Source organism: Sus scrofa, chromosome 18 (genome assembly GCF_000003025.6).
Source record: "Sus scrofa isolate TJ Tabasco breed Duroc chromosome 18, Sscrofa11.1, whole genome shotgun sequence".
Taxonomy (NCBI): Eukaryota; Metazoa; Chordata; class Mammalia; order Artiodactyla; family Suidae; genus Sus; species Sus scrofa.
This window is the reverse complement of record NC_010460.4, coordinates 48,474,696-48,496,864: the sequence shown is the minus strand read 5'-3', so window position 1 is coordinate 48,496,864 and position 22,169 is coordinate 48,474,696. Positions and strand designations below refer to the sequence as shown.

At 44.8% G+C, this 22,169-nt stretch overlaps 1 protein-coding gene and 1 pseudogene across 1 annotated transcript in view; one reads left to right on the top strand and one right to left on the bottom strand.

Moving 5' to 3' along the window:
* SUN3 (Sad1 and UNC84 domain containing 3) overlaps positions 1-12,165 on the bottom strand; it is a 34,612-nt gene extending 22,447 nt beyond the window's left edge. Inside the window, 2 exon segments of the mRNA XM_021079341.1 lie at positions 4,531-4,592; positions 11,508-12,165. Of these exon segments, the coding sequence (XP_020935000.1) occupies positions 4,531-4,592; positions 11,508-11,629 (184 nt within the window). The 5' untranslated portion in view covers positions 11,630-12,165.
* Positions 5,157-8,809, top strand: LOC110257609 (annotated as a pseudogene).

Sequence of the window (22,169 nt, the reverse complement as noted above, 5' to 3'; positions counted from 1 at the left end):
GGCCTACAAGAGACTCAATTTACAACCCAAACTGAAAATTATAAACAATGATGAAAGACATTTTAAAAAGATCTAAATAAATGAAGAGATAAGACATGTTCATAGATTGGGACACTTATTATTTTTAAGATAGCAATACTGGTAGTTCCCTCTGTGGTGCAGTGGGTTAAGAATCTGAAGGCAGCAGCTTGAGTTGCTGCAGAGGCACGGGTTTGGCCTGGCGCAGTGAGGTATAGGATCCAGCATTGCCACAGCTGCTGTATAAGGTGCAGCCGCGGCTCAGTTTCAATCCCTGGCCCGGGAACTTCACATGCCATGGGTGCAGCTGAAAAAGAAAGAAAAGAGATGACAATATTATCTGAAACTATAGATTCTCAGAAACCCCTATCAAATTCCAAGAGTGTAGTCCAGGCACATAGACAGACATGTAGACCAATGGGATAGAATTGCCAATCCAGAAATAATCCCACACATGTATGGCTGGCTGAATTTTTTGACAAGAGTGACAAAACCACTCAAAGGGGAGAAATAGTCTTTTCAACAAATGATGCTGAGACAATTGGATCCATTTGCTCAGTAACGAAGTTGGATCCCTACCTCATACTATACACTAAACGTAACTCACAATGGACCAATGAGCTAAATATAAGGGTGAAAAGCATGAGGAGTTCCCGTCATGGCTCAGTGGTTAATGAATCCAACTAGGAAACATGAGGTTGTGGGTTCAATCCCTTGCCTCGCTCAGTGGGTTAAGGATCCAGCATTGCCGTGAGCTGTGGTGTAGGCCAGCAGATGTAGCTCCGATTCCACCCCTAGCCTGGGAACCTACATAAGGGTGTGGCCCTTAAAAAAAAAAAAAAGGCAAAAAAAAAGTGAAAAGCATGAAACACTTGTAAAGATATAGAAATAAATGATATCTATGAATTCTGGGTCATCATGACTTAGAATTTAGTAATGGATTCTTAGATATGACACCATTGAAATTTAAACCTTTTGGAGTTCCCGTCGTGGCGCAGTGGTTAACGAATCCGACTAGGAACCATGAGGTTGCGGGTTCGGTCCCTGCCCTTGCTCAGTGGGTTAACGATCTGGCGTTGCCGTGAGCTGTGGTGTAGGTTGCAGACGCGGCTCGGATCCTGCGTTGCTGTGGCTCTGGCGTAGGCCGGTGGCTACAGCTCCGATTCAACCCCTAGCCTGGGAACCTCCATATGCCGCGGGAGCGGCCCAAGAAATAGCAACAACAACAACAAAAAAAAAGACAAAAAAAAAAAAAAAAAAGAAATTTAAACCTTTCATGCACCAAAGGACATTATATAAAAAGTGAAAGGACAGCCTACTGAATAAAAGAAAATATTTGCACATTATGTGTCTGAGAAGGGTCTAGTATCTAGAATATATAAAGAACTCTTATAAGTCAACAAGAAAAAGACAAACACCCAATCAAAGAATGGGGAAAGGACTAGAAGACTTTTCTCCAAAGAAGATGTGAAAATGGCTAACAAGCACATAAAAAGTTGTTCAACATTATCAGTCGGTAGGGAAACACAAATTAAAACCACAACGAGACAGCATTTCACATCCACCAGAATGGCTACAATCCTAAAAAAATGGAGACCAGCAAGTGTTGGTGAGGCTGTGGGGAAACTGGGAGCATCATACGCTGCTGGTGGGAAAGCAAAATGGTGTAGCTTCTCCAGAAAACAGTTTGGCAATTCCTCCTTCGCAATTTACTAGTATCAAAAACAGGTATTCCAACAAGTACAGGTACACACGTTCATGCAGCACTGTTCACAACAGTCAATACCCATTTATTGTTGAGTGGATAAACCAACTGTGGTCTAACTGCACGATGGAATATTATTCAGCCACATAAAAGGAATGGAACACACTGACACATCTACAACATGAATAAGCCTCAAAAACATTCTGAGTAAAAGAAGCCAGACAAAAATGGGCACACATGGTACTACTCAGTTTATACGACATATTCAGAACTTGTACAGCCATAGAGAGAAAGACTGGTGGTTGCTAGGGGATAGGGGAGGGGGAAATGAGAAGTGACTGCTTGATGGGTATGGGGGTCCTTTTGGGGATGATGAAAATGCTCAGGAATTAGAAGTGGTAGTTGCACAACATTGTGAATGCATGAAATGCCTCTGAATTGTTCAGTTCCAAAGAGTTAATTTTAGGAGTTCCCTTGTGGCACAGTGGGTTAAGGATCCCATGTTGTCACTGCAGCAGCTCGGCTTGCTGCTGTGGCATGGGTTTGATCCCTGGCCCAAGAACTTCCACATGGCACGGGTGCAGCCAAAAAAAAATTGGTTAGTTTTGTATTATGTGGATTTCACCCTGATGAATGAAAAAAGGATCACTGTCCAGTTTATTATTATTATGTTCTTTTTTCTTTATTTCCTTTTAGGGCCACACCTAAAAGTGTGGCACATGGAAGTTTCCAGGCTGGGGTCCAGCTGGAGCTGCAGCTGCCAGCCAATGCCACAGGCACAGCAACACCAGATCTGAGCCACATCTGCGACCTATACCAGTTTGCAGGCAACACCAGATCCTTAACCCACTGAGTGAGGCCAGGGATCGAATCCACATCCTCACAGACACTGTGTTGGGTTCTTAAGCAGCTGAGTCACAACGGGAACGCCCCTAGTCCAGTTTCACTCCATGGAAGTGGTGATTAAAATGGATCTGGCACATTTGTGGGCAAGTGGGCAAGCTTACAGCAGGGACATCCCAGAAAGCAGTTTGTATGCATGTGAAGATGCATATATTGCAATCTTAAAAAGATGCCAAAGGACTATAGGGTATTAATTTCCAAAACAAGGAACATTCTGAGCACAAATCACTCTACTGTTCATGTGACGTGTTCCTGACCCAGGCAGTGAGGTGGAGACTAAGAGCAGGCTTGGATCACTGTGCCTGGGGTTAGGGTAGAGCTGTGAGAAATTTCATCACAGAGGGTTTGGAAGTCAAGGGCAGCAGCAAGGAGGGAGTGGCCTGCGAGGGGTAACAGTCTGAAATCAGCAGAGATGAAGACAAGAAGTTAGGAAGCAGCAGAGCCAAAGAGTGTGCAGTTCTCAGTAGAAACTGGAATATTCAAGGTCTAGTCTAGAGGTTCATGGAGATGGCGTAGGTACCTAGGGCACCTGATGCAGCTAAAGGAAGGGTGAGCAGATGTCAGGCTGGAGCAAGCTCAGGACAGCCATCGGTCCAGGTAGCCACATGCAATAACAAGAGCACCCGCTGACATTCTATAAAACAGCATTTTGTGACAATATCTGGGTTGGAACTTTCACGGGCATTCTACACTTCAAGTTGCCTACAGACCAAAGTGCAGTTTTATAGTGTACTAGGGTTTGCGATGTGTAATACCGACAGTCAGAAAACTGCAAACTGCATGTTCTGTCATTTCCTCAAGAATCCTGTGATGAGGAGTTCCTGTTGCGGCACAGCAGAAATGAATCCGACTAGGAACAATAAGGTTTTGGGTTCAATCCCTGCCCTTGCTCAGTGGGTTAAGAATCTGGTGTTGCCATGAGCTGTGGTGTAGGTCACAGATGAGGCTCAGATCCTATGTTGCTGTGGCTGTGGTGTAAACCAGCAGCTGTAGCTCTGATTCGACCCCTGGCCTGAGAACTTCCATATGCTATGGGTACGGCCCTAAAAAGAAAAGAAAAAAAAAAAAAAAAAAAAAAAAGAACTCTGTGATGAGCCAGGGTTTTTGGTTATCAAAATCTATGGAGTCACCCAGTTTTAGAAAAAGGTCAATTGCCTGTGTTTGAAGTAAAAATACAAAGGATTCTTAACTCCCAAGCACTTTCTTTAATTTTAAACCATGATTCTAAGAGAAATAGAGCCCTTGCTAAATTTTCAATAAAGAAGCTCATACTTCTTTTATAATCAGTAATAAAAGACAAAAAAAAAAAAAAAAAAAAAGAAGAAGGAATGGTTCTGGAGTTCCCCTCATGGCTCAGCAGTTAATGAGCCTGACTAGTATCCATGAAGATGTAGGTTCGATCCCTGGCCTCGCTCAGTGGGTTAAGGATCTGGCACCGCCGTGAGCTGTGGTGTAGGTCGCAGATGAGGCTTAGGATCCCACGCTGCTGTGGCTGTGGTGCAGGCCGGCAGCTACAGCTCTGATCCCTAGCCTGGGAACCTCCATATGCCACAGGTACGGCCCTATAAAGCAAAAAAAGGGGGGGAAGGTTTAAGACTATTCAGTCGTGATCCTGCTGTTTAGCACAGGGAACTATATCCAATCAATCACTTGTGATGGAACATGATGGAGGATAATGTGAGAGAGAGAAGACATGTACATGTGTAACTCGGTCACTTTGCTGTACAGCAGAAACTGACAGAGCATTGTAAACCAACTATAATAAAAAAGCTGTTATTTTTTTTTTTTCACAAAAGAACATGCAGTCACTTCCAGGGCATTTACTTACAAATGTGAATCATCTCACTGCAATCTCAAAACATTCTGTAAAGCAGTTTTAAGGATCATGACTTAGAAAGACTTACCCAGAAGAAGAAAAGTCAATATAAACACCATACTCATGACAAGCTTCCGTGACCGAGTCAACCTAAGAAGAATAAAGACAACAGCAAAAAGACTTTAACACATCTCCCTTAACCTTTAATTTGAACATTAACCACTACAACCAAGTCAGCAGACATAACTAGGTTGAGTATGTGAGTTAATTCAATTTCTAATCCATTATCTTTGCAATTGACGGTAAATAGTACTCAGGCTGGTGTATTTACTATTCACACACACATACGTACAGACCCCTTTCTTTCACACACATTACTGTCATGCTGTTACATGTTTTTATCCCTATAAATGTTTATAAAGAACAAAACAAGGGAGGTTGTCCTGGAGGTCAAATGCAGAGGGAACAATTAAGAAAAAGGCAGAGTCTAATTCTGCGGAAATTAAATATTAAGCTAGAGAAATATGACGATGAGCAGCTACCTGATAAAATTATTTAAAGCAGGAGTTCTTGCTGTGGTGTCTTGGGAGTGCTGGGACACAAGTTCGATCCCCTGCACGACACAGTGGGTTAAGGATTCAGAGCTGCCGCAGTTGTGGCTTAGGTCACAGCTACGGCTCGGATCTGATCCCTCGTCCAGGAAATCCACATGCCATGGGGTGGCCAAAAAAGAAAAAAAAATGTAAAGCAATCATAACCTTTTCTCAACTTTTTATTGAACTACTGCACACATGTAGAAAAGAGCACAAATCTTAACTGGACAGCTCAGTGGCAACGTTGAGCAGAGCTGCCAATAACCAGAAATGGATCCAGGCTGGGGAGCAGAGCTGCCAATACCCAGAAATGGATCCATGCTGGGGACAAGCACAACAACCCGATGACGTGGGCAAGGATGCTGATCATCACACCTTTTCTGAGATGTTGGGCTTCCAGTCTTTTGGAGATTACTTCAAGGAACTGACAAGTAAGATGGCTCTAGAATATCCACGAGTTTGGCATTCCAGTTGAAAGACTCTATGTTACATACTTTGGTGGTAAAGCAGGTTGGCTTAGAACCAGAACTGGAGTGCAAGCAGATCTGACAAAATTTGGGGCTGGATGACAGCAAAACCCTCCCTGGTTACATAGAGGATAACTTCTGAGAGATGAGTGACACGGGCCCACGTGGTCCCTGCAGAGAAATCCACCGTGACCAGACTGGTGGCTGGAGTGCAGCACATCTCGTCAACCGGATGACTGCGATGGGCTGGTGACCTGGAACCTTGCATCCATCCGGTATAACAAGGAAACCAAGGGCATGTGGAAACCTCTCCCAAGGAAAGCTGCTGACACAGGGATGGGCCTGGAGTTGACGGTGTCTGTGCTGCAGAATAAGACGTCCGACTACAACGATGACCTTTTTGTCCTTTACTTTGAAGCCATTCAGAAGGGCACAGGTTGGGAAAGTTGGTGATGCTGCTGCTGATGGGATCAACACGGCCTCCTGGGTGCTGGCTGACCCTGTGTGGACCATCACTGTGGCCCTGGCCAAGGGCTGCTGACCAGACAACACAGGGCAGGGGTATGTGTTGAGACGGATTCTCCACCGGGAATGATAATCCCATGAAAAACTCCATGCCAGCAGGGGTTTCTTGGCTACATTAGTAGATGTTGTCCAGTCCCTGGGTGATGCATTTCCTGAGCTGGTGAAGGACATCATTAATGAAGAAGTGCGATTTCTCAAGCTGCTCAGCAGAGGGCACGTATCTTGGACAGGAAAATTCAGAGCCCGGGAGAGAGCAAAACCATGCCCCGGAGCGCTGCTTGGCTCCTCTGGGACACCTCTGTGTTTCCAGGGGATTTCACTGGAGACTGCTGAAGAGGTGGGCTTGCTGGTAGATATGGGTGGCTTTGAAGAGGCGAGGAAACTGGTCCAACTGAAGTCACAGGTCAAGGGAGCAGGTCGGGGAGACCTCATGATGCTGGATGTTTATGCTACTGAAGAGCTCCAGGAAAAGGATCTGGAGGCAGCCGGTGATTCCCCAAAGTATGGCGACCATTTGGACACCAGTGGGAGCTTCGCGTCTGAGAGGTGATGGCCACAGTGATGAATCTGCATGGGGACAAGATGTCATGTCTGCAGGCCAGGAGCGTGGAGCGGTGCTGGGCAAGACCTGCTTCTATGCTGAGCGAGGAGGGCAAAGCCACAACCAAGGCTACCTGGTGGAGGGTGATGACAGCAGTGAAGACAGAACTGAGTTTACACTGAAGAACGCTCAGGTCTGAGGAAGGTACGGGCTGCACGTAGGAACCATCTACGGCAGCCTGGAAGCGGGGCAGCAGGTCCAGCTGGTTACCAATGAGCCCCAGTAGAGGCCTGTCATGAGGGATGAACTTCACCCTGTCCTCCGTGCTTGGGAGGCTGACCAGAGGGGCTCCCCGGTTGCTCCTGACCACCTTCCCTGTGACGTCACTGCCAAGGGAGCCTTGCCTACCCAACAGATCATGAAGGTCGAGGAGCTGAGTTCCCACTGTGGCTCAGCGGGTAAAGGATCTGGTGTTGCTGCAGCTGTGGCGTAGGTCACAGCTGCAGCTCGGATTCAATCCCTGGCCTGGGAACTTGTATTAAAAAAAGAAGAGGGAGTTCCCATCATGGCACAGCGGGAGCGAATCCGAGTAGGAACCATGAGGTGGTGGGTTTGATCCCTGGCCTTGCTTGGTGGGTTAACGATCTGGCGTTGCCGTGACCTGTGCTATAGGTCGCAGATGTGGCTCAGATCCCACATTGCTGTGGCTGTGGTGTAGGCCAATGGCTACAGCTCCGATTAGACCCCTAGCCTGGAAACCTCCATATGCTGTGGGTGCGGCCCTGAAAATAAATAAATAAATAAATAAATAAATAAACAAATAAATAAATAAATAAAGTAAAAAAATAAAAGTAAAATTTTAAAACATGAAGAAGAAGAAGAAGAACGCTGAGGAGCTTGCTGATGAGATGAGTGAGGCAGCCAAGCAGTGTACACCAAGGACTGTCCTCTGGCAGCAGCTAAAGCCATCCAGGGCCTGAGGCCTGTGTTTGATGAGACCAGTCCTGACCCTGTGGGAGTCACCTCCATTGGGAGTCCCCGTGTCTGAGCGATTGGATGCCTCCTTGGTCCTGCTGGCTTGCTCACGTCCGTGCCATCTCTAGGGGACACATCTGCAGAATTCAAGTCCCGTGGGAGCTTCAGTGATGGTGAGTGAAGAGGCTACTGCCAAGGGCATCTGGAAGAGTGTTGCCGTCACAGGTGCTGAAGCCCAGAAGGCCCTCAGGGAGACGAAGAGCTTGCAGAAAGCCCTCTCTGCTGTGGAGGCCAAAGTGAAGGCCCAGCCTGCACCAAATATGGATGTGCTGAGGGAGACTGCTGACCTGGGGGAGGCCCTGGCCCCCGAAGTCCTCTCCCAACGGCAGAAAGAAAATTCTGGGAGAATCACAAATCCTTGAAGAAGGGCATGGATGACCGAGACGGGGCTGGTAAAGCTGACGTCCAGAAGACAAAGCCGCTCCCTGACAGCAACCCCAGCTCGCCCCTTGTCCCCTTGGAGATGCAGAGCAGCACCTCAGCCAAGGCTCTGAACGAGGCCCTGAAGCTCTTCCAGACGCATCCCCCTCTGCCGTCTGCCATGCTCTTCACAGTGGACAAGGAGGCTGGCAAGATCACCTGCTTATGTCAAGTCTCCAGAATGCAGCCAACCGGGGCCTGAAAGCCAGCGAGTGGGTGCAACAGGTGTCAGGCTTGATGGATGGCAAAGGTGGTGGCAAAGATGCAACCGTGCCGGCCACAGGCACCAAAATGGGCTGCCTGCAGGGGGCGCTGCAGGAGGCCACTTCCCTTGCCCAGCTGGGCCTGGGAGGCACGGAGAACTGAGGGAGAAGGGCAGCCTCTCAGCAGAGGGAAGAGCTGTCCATCCAGCACTAGGACATTTTAATCTTGGGACTTTAAGCAGCCCCGTCTGTCCTCCTAACCCAGCAGTCACTGGAACTTAACCTGGGAGCCAGCCTGTGACTCAGTGCCCATGTCACCCTTCTGCCCTGAGCATGTCAGCACCATCTGCCAAAACCCCCACCCCAGGACTGCTCTTTCTGGGCGTCACACCGTGTCTACAGAAAGATTTTTCTGCATCCCAGGGCTCCGGGCTGGCAGGGAGGAATCATTTCTGCGGCAGAGAATAAAAGGACCAAGTGCCACACCTGATAATGCCATGTGATCTCTTATCTCCCTTCCCCCACCTCCACCACCCAGAGGTGCCCCCATGTGACAGCCTGTGGCTCCCTGGGTGTCTGAAATAAATGCTGTGGCTCTAACTGGCAAAAAAAAAAAAAAAAAAAAAAACCCTACCATCTTCAGCTAAAGACGAAAGAGGAGGTAGGGGTAGGGGTTAGGACTTGAAAGGGGAGGAAGGCGATTCACACGGGGATGGGAAAACGAAGGTCCGGTAAATAAAGAGAGGGACAGTGGGACCTGGAGTGGACTCTGATCTCCGGGCCCTGCCAATTCCCCACACCCTTCATCCGAATTCCTTGCCCATCTCTCTGGTGATAGCTCTGGTCTAGCAACAGCCCCTTCCTCTCAAATCTTTAGGCAGCTAAGGGGGAGGTAAGCCTTCTGTTTCTTGAAAATATTCAGCGTAAATTAACCCTCCTGCCAACGAGACATATTCTGGCTGGCAAATTTAGTTCCCCTACATGATGAGCCACCTAATTCCCCCCAATCTAGACTCTTTAAGTAGCTTATCTTCCTATAAAATTCAGTTATGCCTGTTGGTGTCCAGAGAATGTGCTAAAAGGTTTTCCCAACTCTGAACGGAATTGCATGCTTTTTCCTTTTCTCTTTCTTTCTTTTTTATTAGGGCCTCATCTGCAGCATATGGAGGTTCCCAGGCTAGGGGTTAAATCAGAGCCACAGCTGCCAGCCTACACCACAGCCATAGCAACTCGGGATCCGAGCTGCATCTGTGACCTATACTGCAGGTTGAAGCAATGCTGGATTCTTAACCCACTGAGCAAGACTGGGGATCAAACCCGTATCCTCATGGACACTATGTCGTGTTCTTAACCCACCAAACCACAATGGGAATCCTGGAAGTGAATTCTTGGAACCACCAGACTCCTTTAAATATCACTGATCACGTAGGGATCCACTGTCTAGAGAGTTGTTTAAAAGTCATAGAACCCTCCCGATGGACTGACACTGCTTCCTGAACCAAAGGTTAATTAAGTCTTTGTATAAAAACTTAACTGTTACCACAGGGATGGTTATTTTATTACTTTTTTTTTTTTTTTTTTTAGGGCCACACTCGCAGCATATGGAGGTTCCCGGGTTTGGGGTCAAATTGGAGCTGTAGCTGCTGGCCTATAGCCACAGCAACGTGGGATCCAATCCACGTTTGCAGCCTACACCACAGCTCACAGCAACACTGGATCCTTAACTCTCTGAGCAAGGCCAGGGATCAAACCTGCATCCTCGTAAATGCTAGTCAGATTCATTTCTGCTGCGCCACATCGGGAACTCCTATTTTATTACTCTGTTTTCCCAAGAGGCAGAGCACAGGGGGCAGGTGAAGCGGCTTGGGTCTTTGGCCCACCCACGTGGGTGGGGCTTTCCTGCTGTCTCCCTACAGGCAATTCCCCAAGGGCTCTAATTAGAGGAAACACAATTATTAGTTCAAAGCGTATACCCACTACCAGCCTGTTTCATCAGGTCTCACCCAAGGATGTACCGAATGCCACCATGTCCAGAATGCTGAAGACTGGTCCTGCTCAGGGCAGAGGCTGGGCCAGCCAGGCCACTGTCAAGAAGGCGGATAATCGGTGAGGCTGCAGGTCACAACCGTGATTTCATACTGCCACCCAAGCTCATTCTTTTACAAAGAATGTCTTCCCTTTCATAAGAAGACATGCCCCCTCTTGCTGTGATTAATCAAATACCCCCAGGACAGAAAGAAGACCGCAGGCCACAGATGCAGGTCAAGAGAAACCTTCAAGCGTTCCTGTGGCTCAGCGGAAACGAATCTGACTAGTATCCACGAAGATGCAGGTTTGATGGCTGGACTCAGGGAAACAATGCCCTTTGCAGCTACATGGACGGACTGAAAGATGATCATATCAGCAGAGTAAGCCAGACCGGGAAAGCTAAATGTCATATGATATCGCTTATATGTGGAACCTAAAAAAAATGATACAAATGAACTTATTTACAAAACAGAAACAGACTCACAGACATAGAGAACAAACTTACAGTTACCAAAGGGGAAAGGCTGCGAGGAGGGATAAACGAGGAATGTGGAATTAACAGATACACCCTAGTGTATATAAAATAGATAACCTATGGGATCTACCGTACAGCAGAGGGAACTATCTCCATATCTTTCAATAACCTATAGAGGAAAATCAATCTAAAAAAGAATATATAGGTGTTCCCATCGTGGCACAGTGGAAACAAATCCGACTAGGAACCATGAGGTTGCACATTCAGTCCGTGGCCTCGCTCAGTGGGTTAAGGATCCAGCGTGGCCGTGAGCTGTGGTGTAGGTCGCAGACACAGCTCAGATCCTGCGTTGTTGTGGCTGTCGCGTAGGTCGGCAGCTATAGCTCCAATTAGACCCCTAGCCTGGGAACCTCCATATGCTGCAGGTGCAGCCCTGAAAAGACAAAAGACAAAACACACACACAAAAGAACATATATATATATAACTAAACACTTTGCTGTATGCCTGAAACACAGCACTGTAAATCAATTATACTTCAAGAAAAATAAATTAAGAGAGAGGAGTTCCCACTGTGGCCTGGCATTGTCTTCGTTCCGGTGCAGGTTCGAACCCTGGCCTGGGAACTTCCATATGCAGCTGGTGCAGCCAGAGAGAGAGAGAGAGAAACCTTCAGAGGAGAGTGTTTGAAAACGGTAAAGGAGGGTTACTTTCAGAGTGAACCGAGCACATGTGACGGGGGTAACATCAGCTCCTATGGCGATCACTCTAGTTACGTACCCGTTGGAATCAGGGTTTTCCTGCTCTGAGAGCTCAGCACTCCTGCTGGAGCTGCTGCTGGCTTCTTCAGAACGACCCCTGAAAAACCTCGCACCCCTTCTCAACTTCGGTCTGCCACTCATTTCCCCTGCTGAGTAAAAACTTGCTGGTAGAAGGAAGAATACCGTTCCTTTTCTCTTTGCTACTTTCTAGAAACCATGACGCTGTGAGAGTGAGTTTAGGTTGGGTTGGGTTCCTTGTCTTCTTACTTCTCAGGTGTTTCTCCTTCGAGGGGGAAACTGAGAGTGAACACATCTTGAGATGCTGCGGGCCATTCTGTTGCATCACCTTCTGTGACACGTCACAATGGCCCAGTGCCTGAGTCAGGTGGGGTGCGCAGCCCGCCCCACCAGCCAGGACCTCATCCTGAATGTGCATCACGGGCTCCTGGGCCACGTCTCCTGAACCTGCCACGAAACGCCTAGGGCGCCCCGTACCTCCTCTTCTGCTACAGCAAATCCATGTGTTCCTATGGGCGTTGTCTTCAGACCACACACAATACGAGACCACAGAAAACCATTCCTCAGTCTTACCCCTCTCCTTTCTTTCCCACACAGTAATGAAAATTGGTGTACATATTTCTCTTGCTCATGAGCTTAGGAGAAACAAGTATCCACTGTAGTCTTGGGGGGTTATTTTATTTTTTGAAGGAGAAAGGAGTCACTTTTACTGCTTTGCCAGGCAAAGGAGGCCACCGCAGGCTAAGGCCCTAGAGACTGTGCCCTCCTTTGGGAGAGAACAGGAAGGGGTCTTAGAGTTTGGGAGTGGAAAATAGGGCCGCAGGTAAGGATCGGGGAGACGCACGCTTGCCTTCTTCCTCCAAGCGGGTGCTCCGCGGCAATGCTGGGAGGGGTTCCGGAGTCCTTGAGATGCACCGCCCCTTGACCTTCTTTCTGGAATGAAGAACGCTTCGTCAAGCAGTTGACATCTTCCATTTGTTGGGGGGTTTAGTTCCGGTGTCTGGACTTACTGAGGCTCAAGTTCTCCGTGCCTTAGCGCAGAAGGAATTTAGCGAGAGGCACATAAATATGGATTCCTAAATACATGTTTACATGCTATGAATTTAAACAACATACTCCCCTTCGTTTTCTTACATTATCTATCTTGAAACAGATTGAGTCCAGCTCACTCATTTTAAGGGCACACACATCTGTCGATGGAAGAATAGTGCACAACCTCAAAGCTGTGAGTTAAGGCTGGTTCAGTGGTAATACGGACGACTCTAGCCCAGGACACAGCCTCTCCCATAGCCCCGAGGAAAAAGCATCAGATCCTTTATGCGTTCAGTCTGAGGGCTCCCGCGTTTCTTCAGCTCCGGAATATTTTTCAGTTCTCCAAATGCTGCTTCTCCGCCATGGCCACTGTTTTCTTAGCATGGCCCAGCTGCACACCTGTGACTTCGTTTTGCTTTATTCTTCACAGCGCAATAGCCCTTTCGTAGTCGTTTCTGATGTTTTTCTCTTTTTTGGGTTTTCTCTCCTTATTATGCTGGCTTCAGGGTACATTTATATGGGCTATTTCATAACTGACTACTTTTCTTTTTAACTCTGTAAAGTCTAGTCCTATCCCAAGAAATCCCACGATTCCTAGTTTTTTACCTAGTGGTCCAAATTCAGGGAGTTCCCGTCGCGCAGTGGTTAACGAATCCGACTAGGAACCATGAGGTTGCGGGTTCGGTCCCTGCCCTTGCTCAGTGGGTTAAGGATCCGGCGTTGCCATGAGCTGTGGTGTAGGTTGCAGACGCGGCTCGGATCCCGCGTTGCTGTGGCTCTGAGGTAGGCCGGTGGCTACAGCTCCGATTCGACCCCTAGCCTGGGAACCTCCATATGCCGAGGGAGCGGCCCAAAGAAATAGCAAAAAAAAAAAAAAAAAAAAAAAGACAAATTCAGAAGTTAACAAATGAAACACAGCAAAGTGTTGATTTTATCCACAGTTCTACCTTATAGCTATTGGTTGCCCACCCTTTTTGCATCCATAGTATCATTTTCTTTTATTTTCTATCAAAGATATGATATACATTTGCCAATATATGTACAAATATATTTATGTAAAATACATAATCTTATATATGAATATATGCATGTGTGTATGTTCATCTATCTCTCTCTCCATCTATTAATCTCTTCCCTTTGTTTAAAGAATATGGTAGCTTAGCTCGCCATAAACCATGACCTGCATCTTGCTTTTTTTTTTTGGTCTTTTTAGAGCTGTACCTGCAGTATATGGGGGTTCCCAGGCTGGGGGTTGAATTGGAGCTGTAGCCGCTGGCCTACACCACAGCCACAGCAACACCAGATCCGAGTTGCATCTGCGACCTACACCACAGCTCATGGCGATGCCAGATCCTTAACTCACTGAGTGAGGCCAAGGATTGAACCTGCATCCTCAAAGATGCTAGTCAGATTCGTTTCCACTGAGCCACGACGGGAATTCCAGCATCTTGCTTCTTTCACTTAAAAAAATATCTTGGTAATGATGGTGGTGGTAGGGTTGAAAAAGAAGAAATTTAAATAGTAACTTTGATTTTAGGGTAGTAACTTTGCTCTATCAGTAAATGTTTTATGTAAGTTCCAGAGACTCTTTAATCTTTTACAAATATATTGTAAAGTCTGCCAAGTATAATAAATTAATTTCTACTAGGAAAAAATACAGCTCAGAAGTTTTTTTCTTTTTCTTTCTTTTTTCTTTTAAGGGCTACACCTGCAGCACATGGAAGTTCCCAGGCTAGGGGTTGAATCAGAGCTGCAGCTGCCAGCCTGCACCACAACCACAGCCACAGCAACACCAGATCCCAGCCATATCCTCCACCTATGTCCCAGCTTGTGGCAACACCAGATCCTTAACCCACTGAGCAAGGCCAGGGATCGAACCCACACCCTCATGGATACTACTCGGGTCCTTAACCCACTGAGCCACAAAGGGAAATCCCTCAGAAATTTTTCTGACTCACTTTGAGATGGTCTTCATCATTCTTTTATGGCTGCACAGCGTTTCATTGTATGAATGTGCACTAATCTAACTTGTCTCATGCTGACGAGCCTTTCAATGCTGAAAAGAGTGTGCAATAAATAACGATATGCTGAAGTTACTCTGTGTATGTGAGTACATCTGTAAGGATGTACAGCCAGAAGAGGCATTGCTGTGTCAGAGCGTGTTTGTCATTTTGATGAATATTGTTTTCATCCTCTGCAGAGACTCGACCAGTTAAGTTTCTATTCGTAATTTTTGAGATTTTGCTCCTATTCACTGACATGGTTTATTACCAACCTTTTTATCTTTGCCAGTTGAATAGCTTTTTTTTTCCTTGACTTTCTAGGGGTGCACCTGCAGCATATGGAAGTTCCCAGCCGGACGGGATTAAGATGGCTGAATAGAAGGACTGGAGCTCAACTTCTCTCCTAAAATTAACAAAATTCACAACTAAAGGCTGAGCACACTTCACCAAAATTGACTGGAAACCTTAAAAAAGATACCCTATTCCAGAAGATAAAGAGGAGGCCACATCAAGAGGTAGAAGGGGCGATTTTGTGATATAAACAACCCCATACCTCCTGGGTGGGAAGCTCCACAGACTGGAAACTAACTGGTTCACAGAGACTCACCTACAGGAGTGAGAGTTCTGAGCCCCACATCAAACTCTCTCGTGTGGGGATCTGGCACACGGAGAAAGAGCCCCGGAGCATCTGGCATTGAAGGCCAGTGGGGCTTGTGTGCAGGAGCTCCATGGGACTGGGGGAAACGGAGACCCCATTCTTGGAAGGCACACACAGACTTTCATGTGCACTGGGTCCCAGGGCAAAGCAAAGTCTCCAAGGGAATCTGGGTCAAACCTGATTGCAGTTCTTGGAGGACATCCTGGGAAAACAGAGGTGAACGTGGCTTGTTGTGAGGGAAGGACATTGAAAGCAAAGCTCTCGGGAATCTTCAGCAGCAGTGCCTTTCTCTGGAGGGGGCCATTTTGGGAAAATCTGGCCCCACCCGTCAGCCAGCTGCTGAGAAGTCCCAGGCCAAACAACAACCCAGGTGGGATCACAGCCCACCCCTCAGTAAACGGGCTACCTAAAGACCCCTCAGGCACACAGCTGCCTCTAACCCCATCCAGAGACTAAGCCCCACCCACCAGAGGGATTAGAATCGGCTCCTCCTATCAGGGGGCAGGCATCAGCCCCTCCCATCAGGAAGCCTACAGCAAGCCCCCCATACTGACTTCAGCCACAGGGGGGCAGACATCAGAAGTAAGAGAGGCTACAACTCTACTATCTGTAAAAAGGTCACCACACCAAAAACCTATAAAAATGAAAAGACAAAGAACTATAACTCAGATGAGGGAGAAAGGAAAAACCCCAGAAAAACAGCTAAGACATGAGGAGATTCTCAGCCTCCAGGAAAAAGACTTTAGACTGTCGATGCTGAAGAAGATGCAAGACACTGGAAATAAACTGGAGGCAAAGATGGATAACTTACAGGAAACACTAACTAAAGAGATACAAGATATCAAACTTAAACAAGAAGAGATGCAAAATACAATCACTGAAATAAAAAATTCACTAGAAGCAGCTAACAGCAGAACACAGGAGGCAGAAGAACAAATAAGCAAGGTGGAGGACAGATAGTGGAAATTACGGATGCAGAACAGAAAAGAGAAAAAAGATTGAAAACAAATGAAGAGAGTCTCAGAGAACTCTGGGACAACGTGAAACACACCAACATCCGTATTATAGGGGTGCCAGAAGGAGAAGAGAGAGAGAAGGAGACAGAAAAAATATTCCAAGAGATAATAGCTGAAAACTTCCCTAACATGGGGAAGGAATCACTCACTCAAATCCAGGAAGCACAACGAGTACCATACAAAATAAATTCAAGGAGGAACACCCCGAGACACATACTAATCAAACTGACCAAAATTAAGGACAAAGAGAAAATCTTGAAAGCAGCTAGGGAAAAGAAACAAATAACATACAAGGGAACCCCGATAAGGCTATCAGCAGATTTTTCAACAGAAACTCTGCAGGCCAGAAGGGAGTGGCATGATATACTCAACGTGATGAAAGGAAAAAACCTCCAACCAAGATTACTCTACCCAGCAAGGCTCTCCTTCAGATTTGAAGGAGAAATCAAAACCTTCTCAGATAAGCAAAAGCTGAGAGAATTCAGCAACACTAAACCAGCCTTACAACAAATACTAAAGGAACTTCTATAGGCAGAAAAGAACAAGAGAAGAAGGAAAGGAAAAAGAGCAGCAAAAACAAATCCAAAGTAATTAATAAAATGGCAATAAGAACATACATATCAATAATTACCTTAAATGTCAATGGACTAAACGCCCCAACCAAAAGACACAGACTGGCTGAATGGATAGAAAAACAAGACCCATACATATGCTGTCTTCAAGAGACCCACTTCACTTCTAGGGACACATACAAATTGAAAGTGAGAGGATGGAAGAAAATATTTCATGCAAACGGGGATCAAAAGAAAGGTGGAGTAGCAATACTCATGTCAGATAAAATAGACTTTAAAATGAAGAATATTTTCAGGGACAAAGAAGGACATTACATAATGATCAAAGGATCAATCCAAGAAGATGTTATAACAATTTTAAGTATCTACGCACCCAACACAAGTTCACCACAATATATAAGGCAACTGCTAACAACCTTAAAAGGAGAAATCGACAATAACACAGTCATAGTGGGGGCCTTTAACACCCCACTTACAGCAATGGACAGATCAACCAGACAGAAAATCAATAAGGAAACACAGGCCCTGAATGAAGCATTAAACCAGATGGACTTAATAGATATTTATAGGACATTTCATCCAAAAGCAGCAGAATACACATTCTTCTCAAGTGCACATGGAACGTTCTCTAAGATTGACCATATCCTGGGCTACAAATCCAACCTCAGTAACTTTAAGAAAATTGAAATCATATCAAGCATCTTTTCTGACCACAATGCTATATGACTGGAAATCAACAACAAGAAAAAAACTGCAAAAAACACAAACACGTGGAGACTCAACAACATGGTACTAAACAACCAATGGATCACTGAAGAAATCAAAGAGGAAATTAAATAATACCTAGCAGCAAATGACAACGAAGATACAACACTCCAAAACCTATGGGATGCAGCAAAAGCCGTTCTAAGAGGAAAGTTTATAGCAATACAAGCCCACCTCAGGAAACAAGAAAATGCCCAAATAAACAAGCTAACTTTACATCTAAAGCAGCTTGAGAGAGAAGAACAGACAAGACCTAAAGTTAGTAGAAGGAAAGAAATCATTAAGATCAGAGCAGAAATCAATGAAATAGAAACAAAGAAAACCATAGAAAAGATCAATGAAACAAAAAGCTGGTTCTCTGAAAAGATCAACAAAATTGATATACCCCTAGCCAGACTTAATCAAGCAAAAAAGAGAGAGGACTCAAATCAATAAAATTAGAAATGAAAAAGGAGAAATAACAACGGACACCACAGAAATACAAAGGATCATAAGAGGCTACTATATGCAACTATATGCCAATAAAATGGAAAACCTAGAAGAAATGGACAAATTCTTAGAAAAGTACACTCTTCCAAGACTAAACCAAGATGAAAGAGAAAAGATGAATGGACCCATCACAAGAACCGAAATTGAAACTGTGATTAAAAAACTTCCAACAAACAAAAGTCCAGGACCAGATGGCTTCACAGGCGAATGCTATCAAACATTTAGAGAAGAGCTAACACCTCTCCTTCTGAAACTATTTCAAAAAATTGCAGAAGAAGGGATACTCCCAAACTCATTCTATGAAGCCACCGTCACCCTGGTACCAAAACCAGACAAAGACTCCACAAAAAAAAAAAAGGAAGTTCCCAGCCTAGGGGTCAAATTGGAGCTGCAGCTGCCAGCCTATGCCACAGCAATGCCAGATCCTTAACCCACTGACTGAGACCAGGGATCAAACCTGAGTCCTCATGGATACGAGTTGGGTTCGTTACTGCTGAGCCACGATGGGAACTCCTTGAACAGCTTTTTAAAAATTGTGTCCCAGGAGAATTTCCTTTTGCATTCTAATGAGTGAGTTTGAGCTCTCTTTTACCCCCATGGCTAAGATCCTGTTCTCCTGGGTTCTGCTTTTTTTTTTTTGTCTACCTCCTTTTGCTTTATTCCCTTTGCATGGAAATATTTTTGTAATCATTATCATTCTTTCATTTATTTTTTTAAGTGTATACTTATTTCTTTAAGTGTGTCATTATTTAAAATGCTTTACAAACCACTGGATTAAAAATAAAATCTACCTACAGTGCATTCATCTCCTGATGAGTCACCATCTTTCCGTGTTGTGTTTCCTCAGTGGACTAGGGATTTAGATGGCAGATGGATTTTGAGTGAGGAATTTCCTATTTTCACTCCCATTTCTGATCCTCCAGGTTTATTGGTACTCCATGGCTTCTAGGCTTATTTTTTCTATTTGTATTTTATCTATGATTGCTATACGTTTGTAATAAAGAGGTACTGGAGACCACAACCCCCAATCTTATCTTTATCAGAAGACTCAAATGTATTTTTCAAAAAAGTATGGTAACACAGACCTCTCAGCCTCCTACCTGCAACTGGGTTGCCTTTCTTCTGTGAAAACAAAGAAAGGAAAACCTCATTTTAAATGGAATCAGGAAGCTCTGAAGGGGGAGCCCTCGTGAAGGTACCAGCAGGAAAAATGCAGATAAGAATTACTTCAGCAAAAGGTCAGTTTGTACAGAATTCTTTGTGTAAAATTCTCTTGGTCTCGACTACCTATCCATGATGATAACGTTACTTTTCATACCACTCAGCCTTAAAGAAGAATGAAATAATGCCATTTGCAGCAACATGGATGCAACTAGAGATTCTCATACTCAGTGAAGTGCAGTCAGAGGGAGAAAAACAAATACCATATGATATCACTTATATGTGGAATCTAAAACATGGCACAGGAGTTCCCGACGTGGCGCAGAGGAAACTAATCCAATTAGGAACCATGAGGTTGTGGGTTTGATCCCTGGCCTCTCTCAGGGGGTTAAGGATCCGGCATTGCTGTGAGCTGGCGTTTCTGTGGCTCTGGCTTAGGCCGGTGGCTACAGCTCTGATTAGACCCCTAGCCTGGGAAACTCCCTGTGCCGCGGGTGCAGCCCTATAAGGACAAAAGACAAACATAAATAAATAAATAAATAAAACATGGCACAAATGAACCTATCTGCAGAACAGAAACAGACTCACAGGTATAGAGAACAGAGTTGTGGTTGCCAAGGGAGAGGGGGGAGAGATTGTGATGAACTGGGAGTTTGGGGTTCAGAGATGCAAACTATTACATTCAGAATGGAAAAGCAATGAGATCCTACTGTACAGCACAGGCAACTATATCCAGTCTCTTGGGATAGAACATGATGGAAGATAATATGAGAAAAAGAATATATATATATATATGAATGACTGGGCCACTTTGCTGTAGAGCAGAAATTAACACAACACTATAACTCAACTATATATTAATTCAAAAAAAAGAAAAAAATGTTACTTTTCTTCCGGTCCATGGAGGGCATTCTTCACATGGGAGTTTCCTCTCTTGCTTTTAACGAAATGAAGGACGACCCCTCCCTGTCCCATTACTCCCCTGGAGTGAGGGAAGGAAGCAGAATATAATAGTACATTAATATAAAAAATTCATCTCATTTTTCGATGCAAAACAAAAATCCTACAGCTCTGCTCTAGACCTTGGTTTCTGATAGCCAATGACAATTTCGCCTTTTAAATAATAAATCATATATTATAAATGGTCCTACTTATTATTTTTCATGTATAATTATTTATAGTTCTTCAAAAACAATAGCAAAAACACCAGCATTGTATACAAATTGTTATATTACAGAAACTTAATATGAAATGATTTAAACTGTTCTGGCATAGGTAAATTTTGTTTTTACTCTTTGTCACTTTCCCCAAATTTCTTATTGTACAACTCAATCTCATGAAAAGTATCTTGCTTAAATTTATTTTAAAATGTGAAGTTTGGAGTTCCCATCGTGGCTCAGCAGAAATGAATCTGACTAGTATCCATGAGGTTGCGGGTTCAATCCTTGGCCTCGCTCAGTGGGTTAAGGATCCAGCGTTGCCATGAGCTGTGGTATAGGTCGCAGAGGCCACTTGGATCCCGCGTTGCTGTGGCTGTGGTGTAGGCCAGTGGCTACAGCTCTGATTCGACCCCTAGCCTGGGAACCTCCATATACCAGGGGTGAGGCCCCCAAAAGACCAAAAAAAAGGGGGGGGAAGTTTTTCTGCCAAAGAAAAAGATCATTATCACTTTAACACATAATTCAGGGCAGTGGAGAGGGGGCTAGTAGGGACAAAAAGAAATCCTGCCCCACTCTGTGCCTACAGAGAAGAGCATCTTGTTTTTTCAACAGGGCCAAAAACCTGAACTGCTTTGTAATATTGAAAGACACAAGTGTGTTGAAAAGGAATTGTTTGTCTTGAAATAATTAGATTATCATGAAAGAGAGAAAACAAATTTTAGAAATTCCTGCAGTCTGTGAAACCCTGGTCTAAAGAATATATTGTAGAGGATTGGATTTCCTGAGGGGGTGGCTGTTTAGGAAAAAGAATTGAACCTGCCTTTAGCTACTGGGTTGGAAGGATAGGCAAGAGCGTGAAGGATGTGTCCGGGGAGTTTGGATAGATCAAGCTTCCGTCAACAACAGGGACATACCAAGAGACCACAGGCAGGCAGGAAGGGTTCGAGGGCTTTGAAAAACTGGAATTTATACTCCAACACATTTTTTCCTCTTCCCAAAATATCCATAAGCAGGAGAGAGCTATATAAGATACCTATATAAGATATAATAAGGTATAAATCTATAAGATACCTACCCATATATAAAATACATACACATTGTATAAAAACATATACAAACAAATGAATAATGTATTTTCTTCTAATAACCTGCTGAATAAAACTGTGCATGAAGTAAGATTGTATGTGAGGAACTGTTGGATCCTCCTAAACAGCCGAGGCTGTTATAGGACAGAAAGATCACTTGTGATAAAGTGTAGGAAACAAACATTGAGAATTTTTCATTCTAAATAGATTTTTCTTGTGTCGTGTTTTCATTGCACAGCATCTCACCTGGATTCTTATTTAATGTGGCGGCTGCAAATACTTGTAACTTCAATCACAGTCCAAAAGTCAGAACTTTATTCTGAAGAATGACCGCCATTCTTCATTATAAATCAAATTATGATTTCAATTAGTAAGGAGGGTTGTCAGCTTGGGTTAGTGCTGTACTCTTCTGTTAACCAATTCCGAAATAGAAAAAGACACTCTTTTGTCATAATGGCTCTACTATGATAAACTATTTTCATTATTTATTTATTTATTTATTTATTTTTGGCTGCACTGCTGGCATGTGGAAGTTCCCAGGGCAGGGATCAAACCTGCACCACAGCAGTGACAACTACCAGTTCCTTAACCACTAGGCCACCAGGGAATTCCTGATAAACTATCTCAAAAAATGATGTTCTCTTGATATGCAGTGCCCTGGGCAAACAGGGCTGTGACTTATGCAAAAGGAAGCCCTGCTGGGATTTCCCACTGCGGCTCAG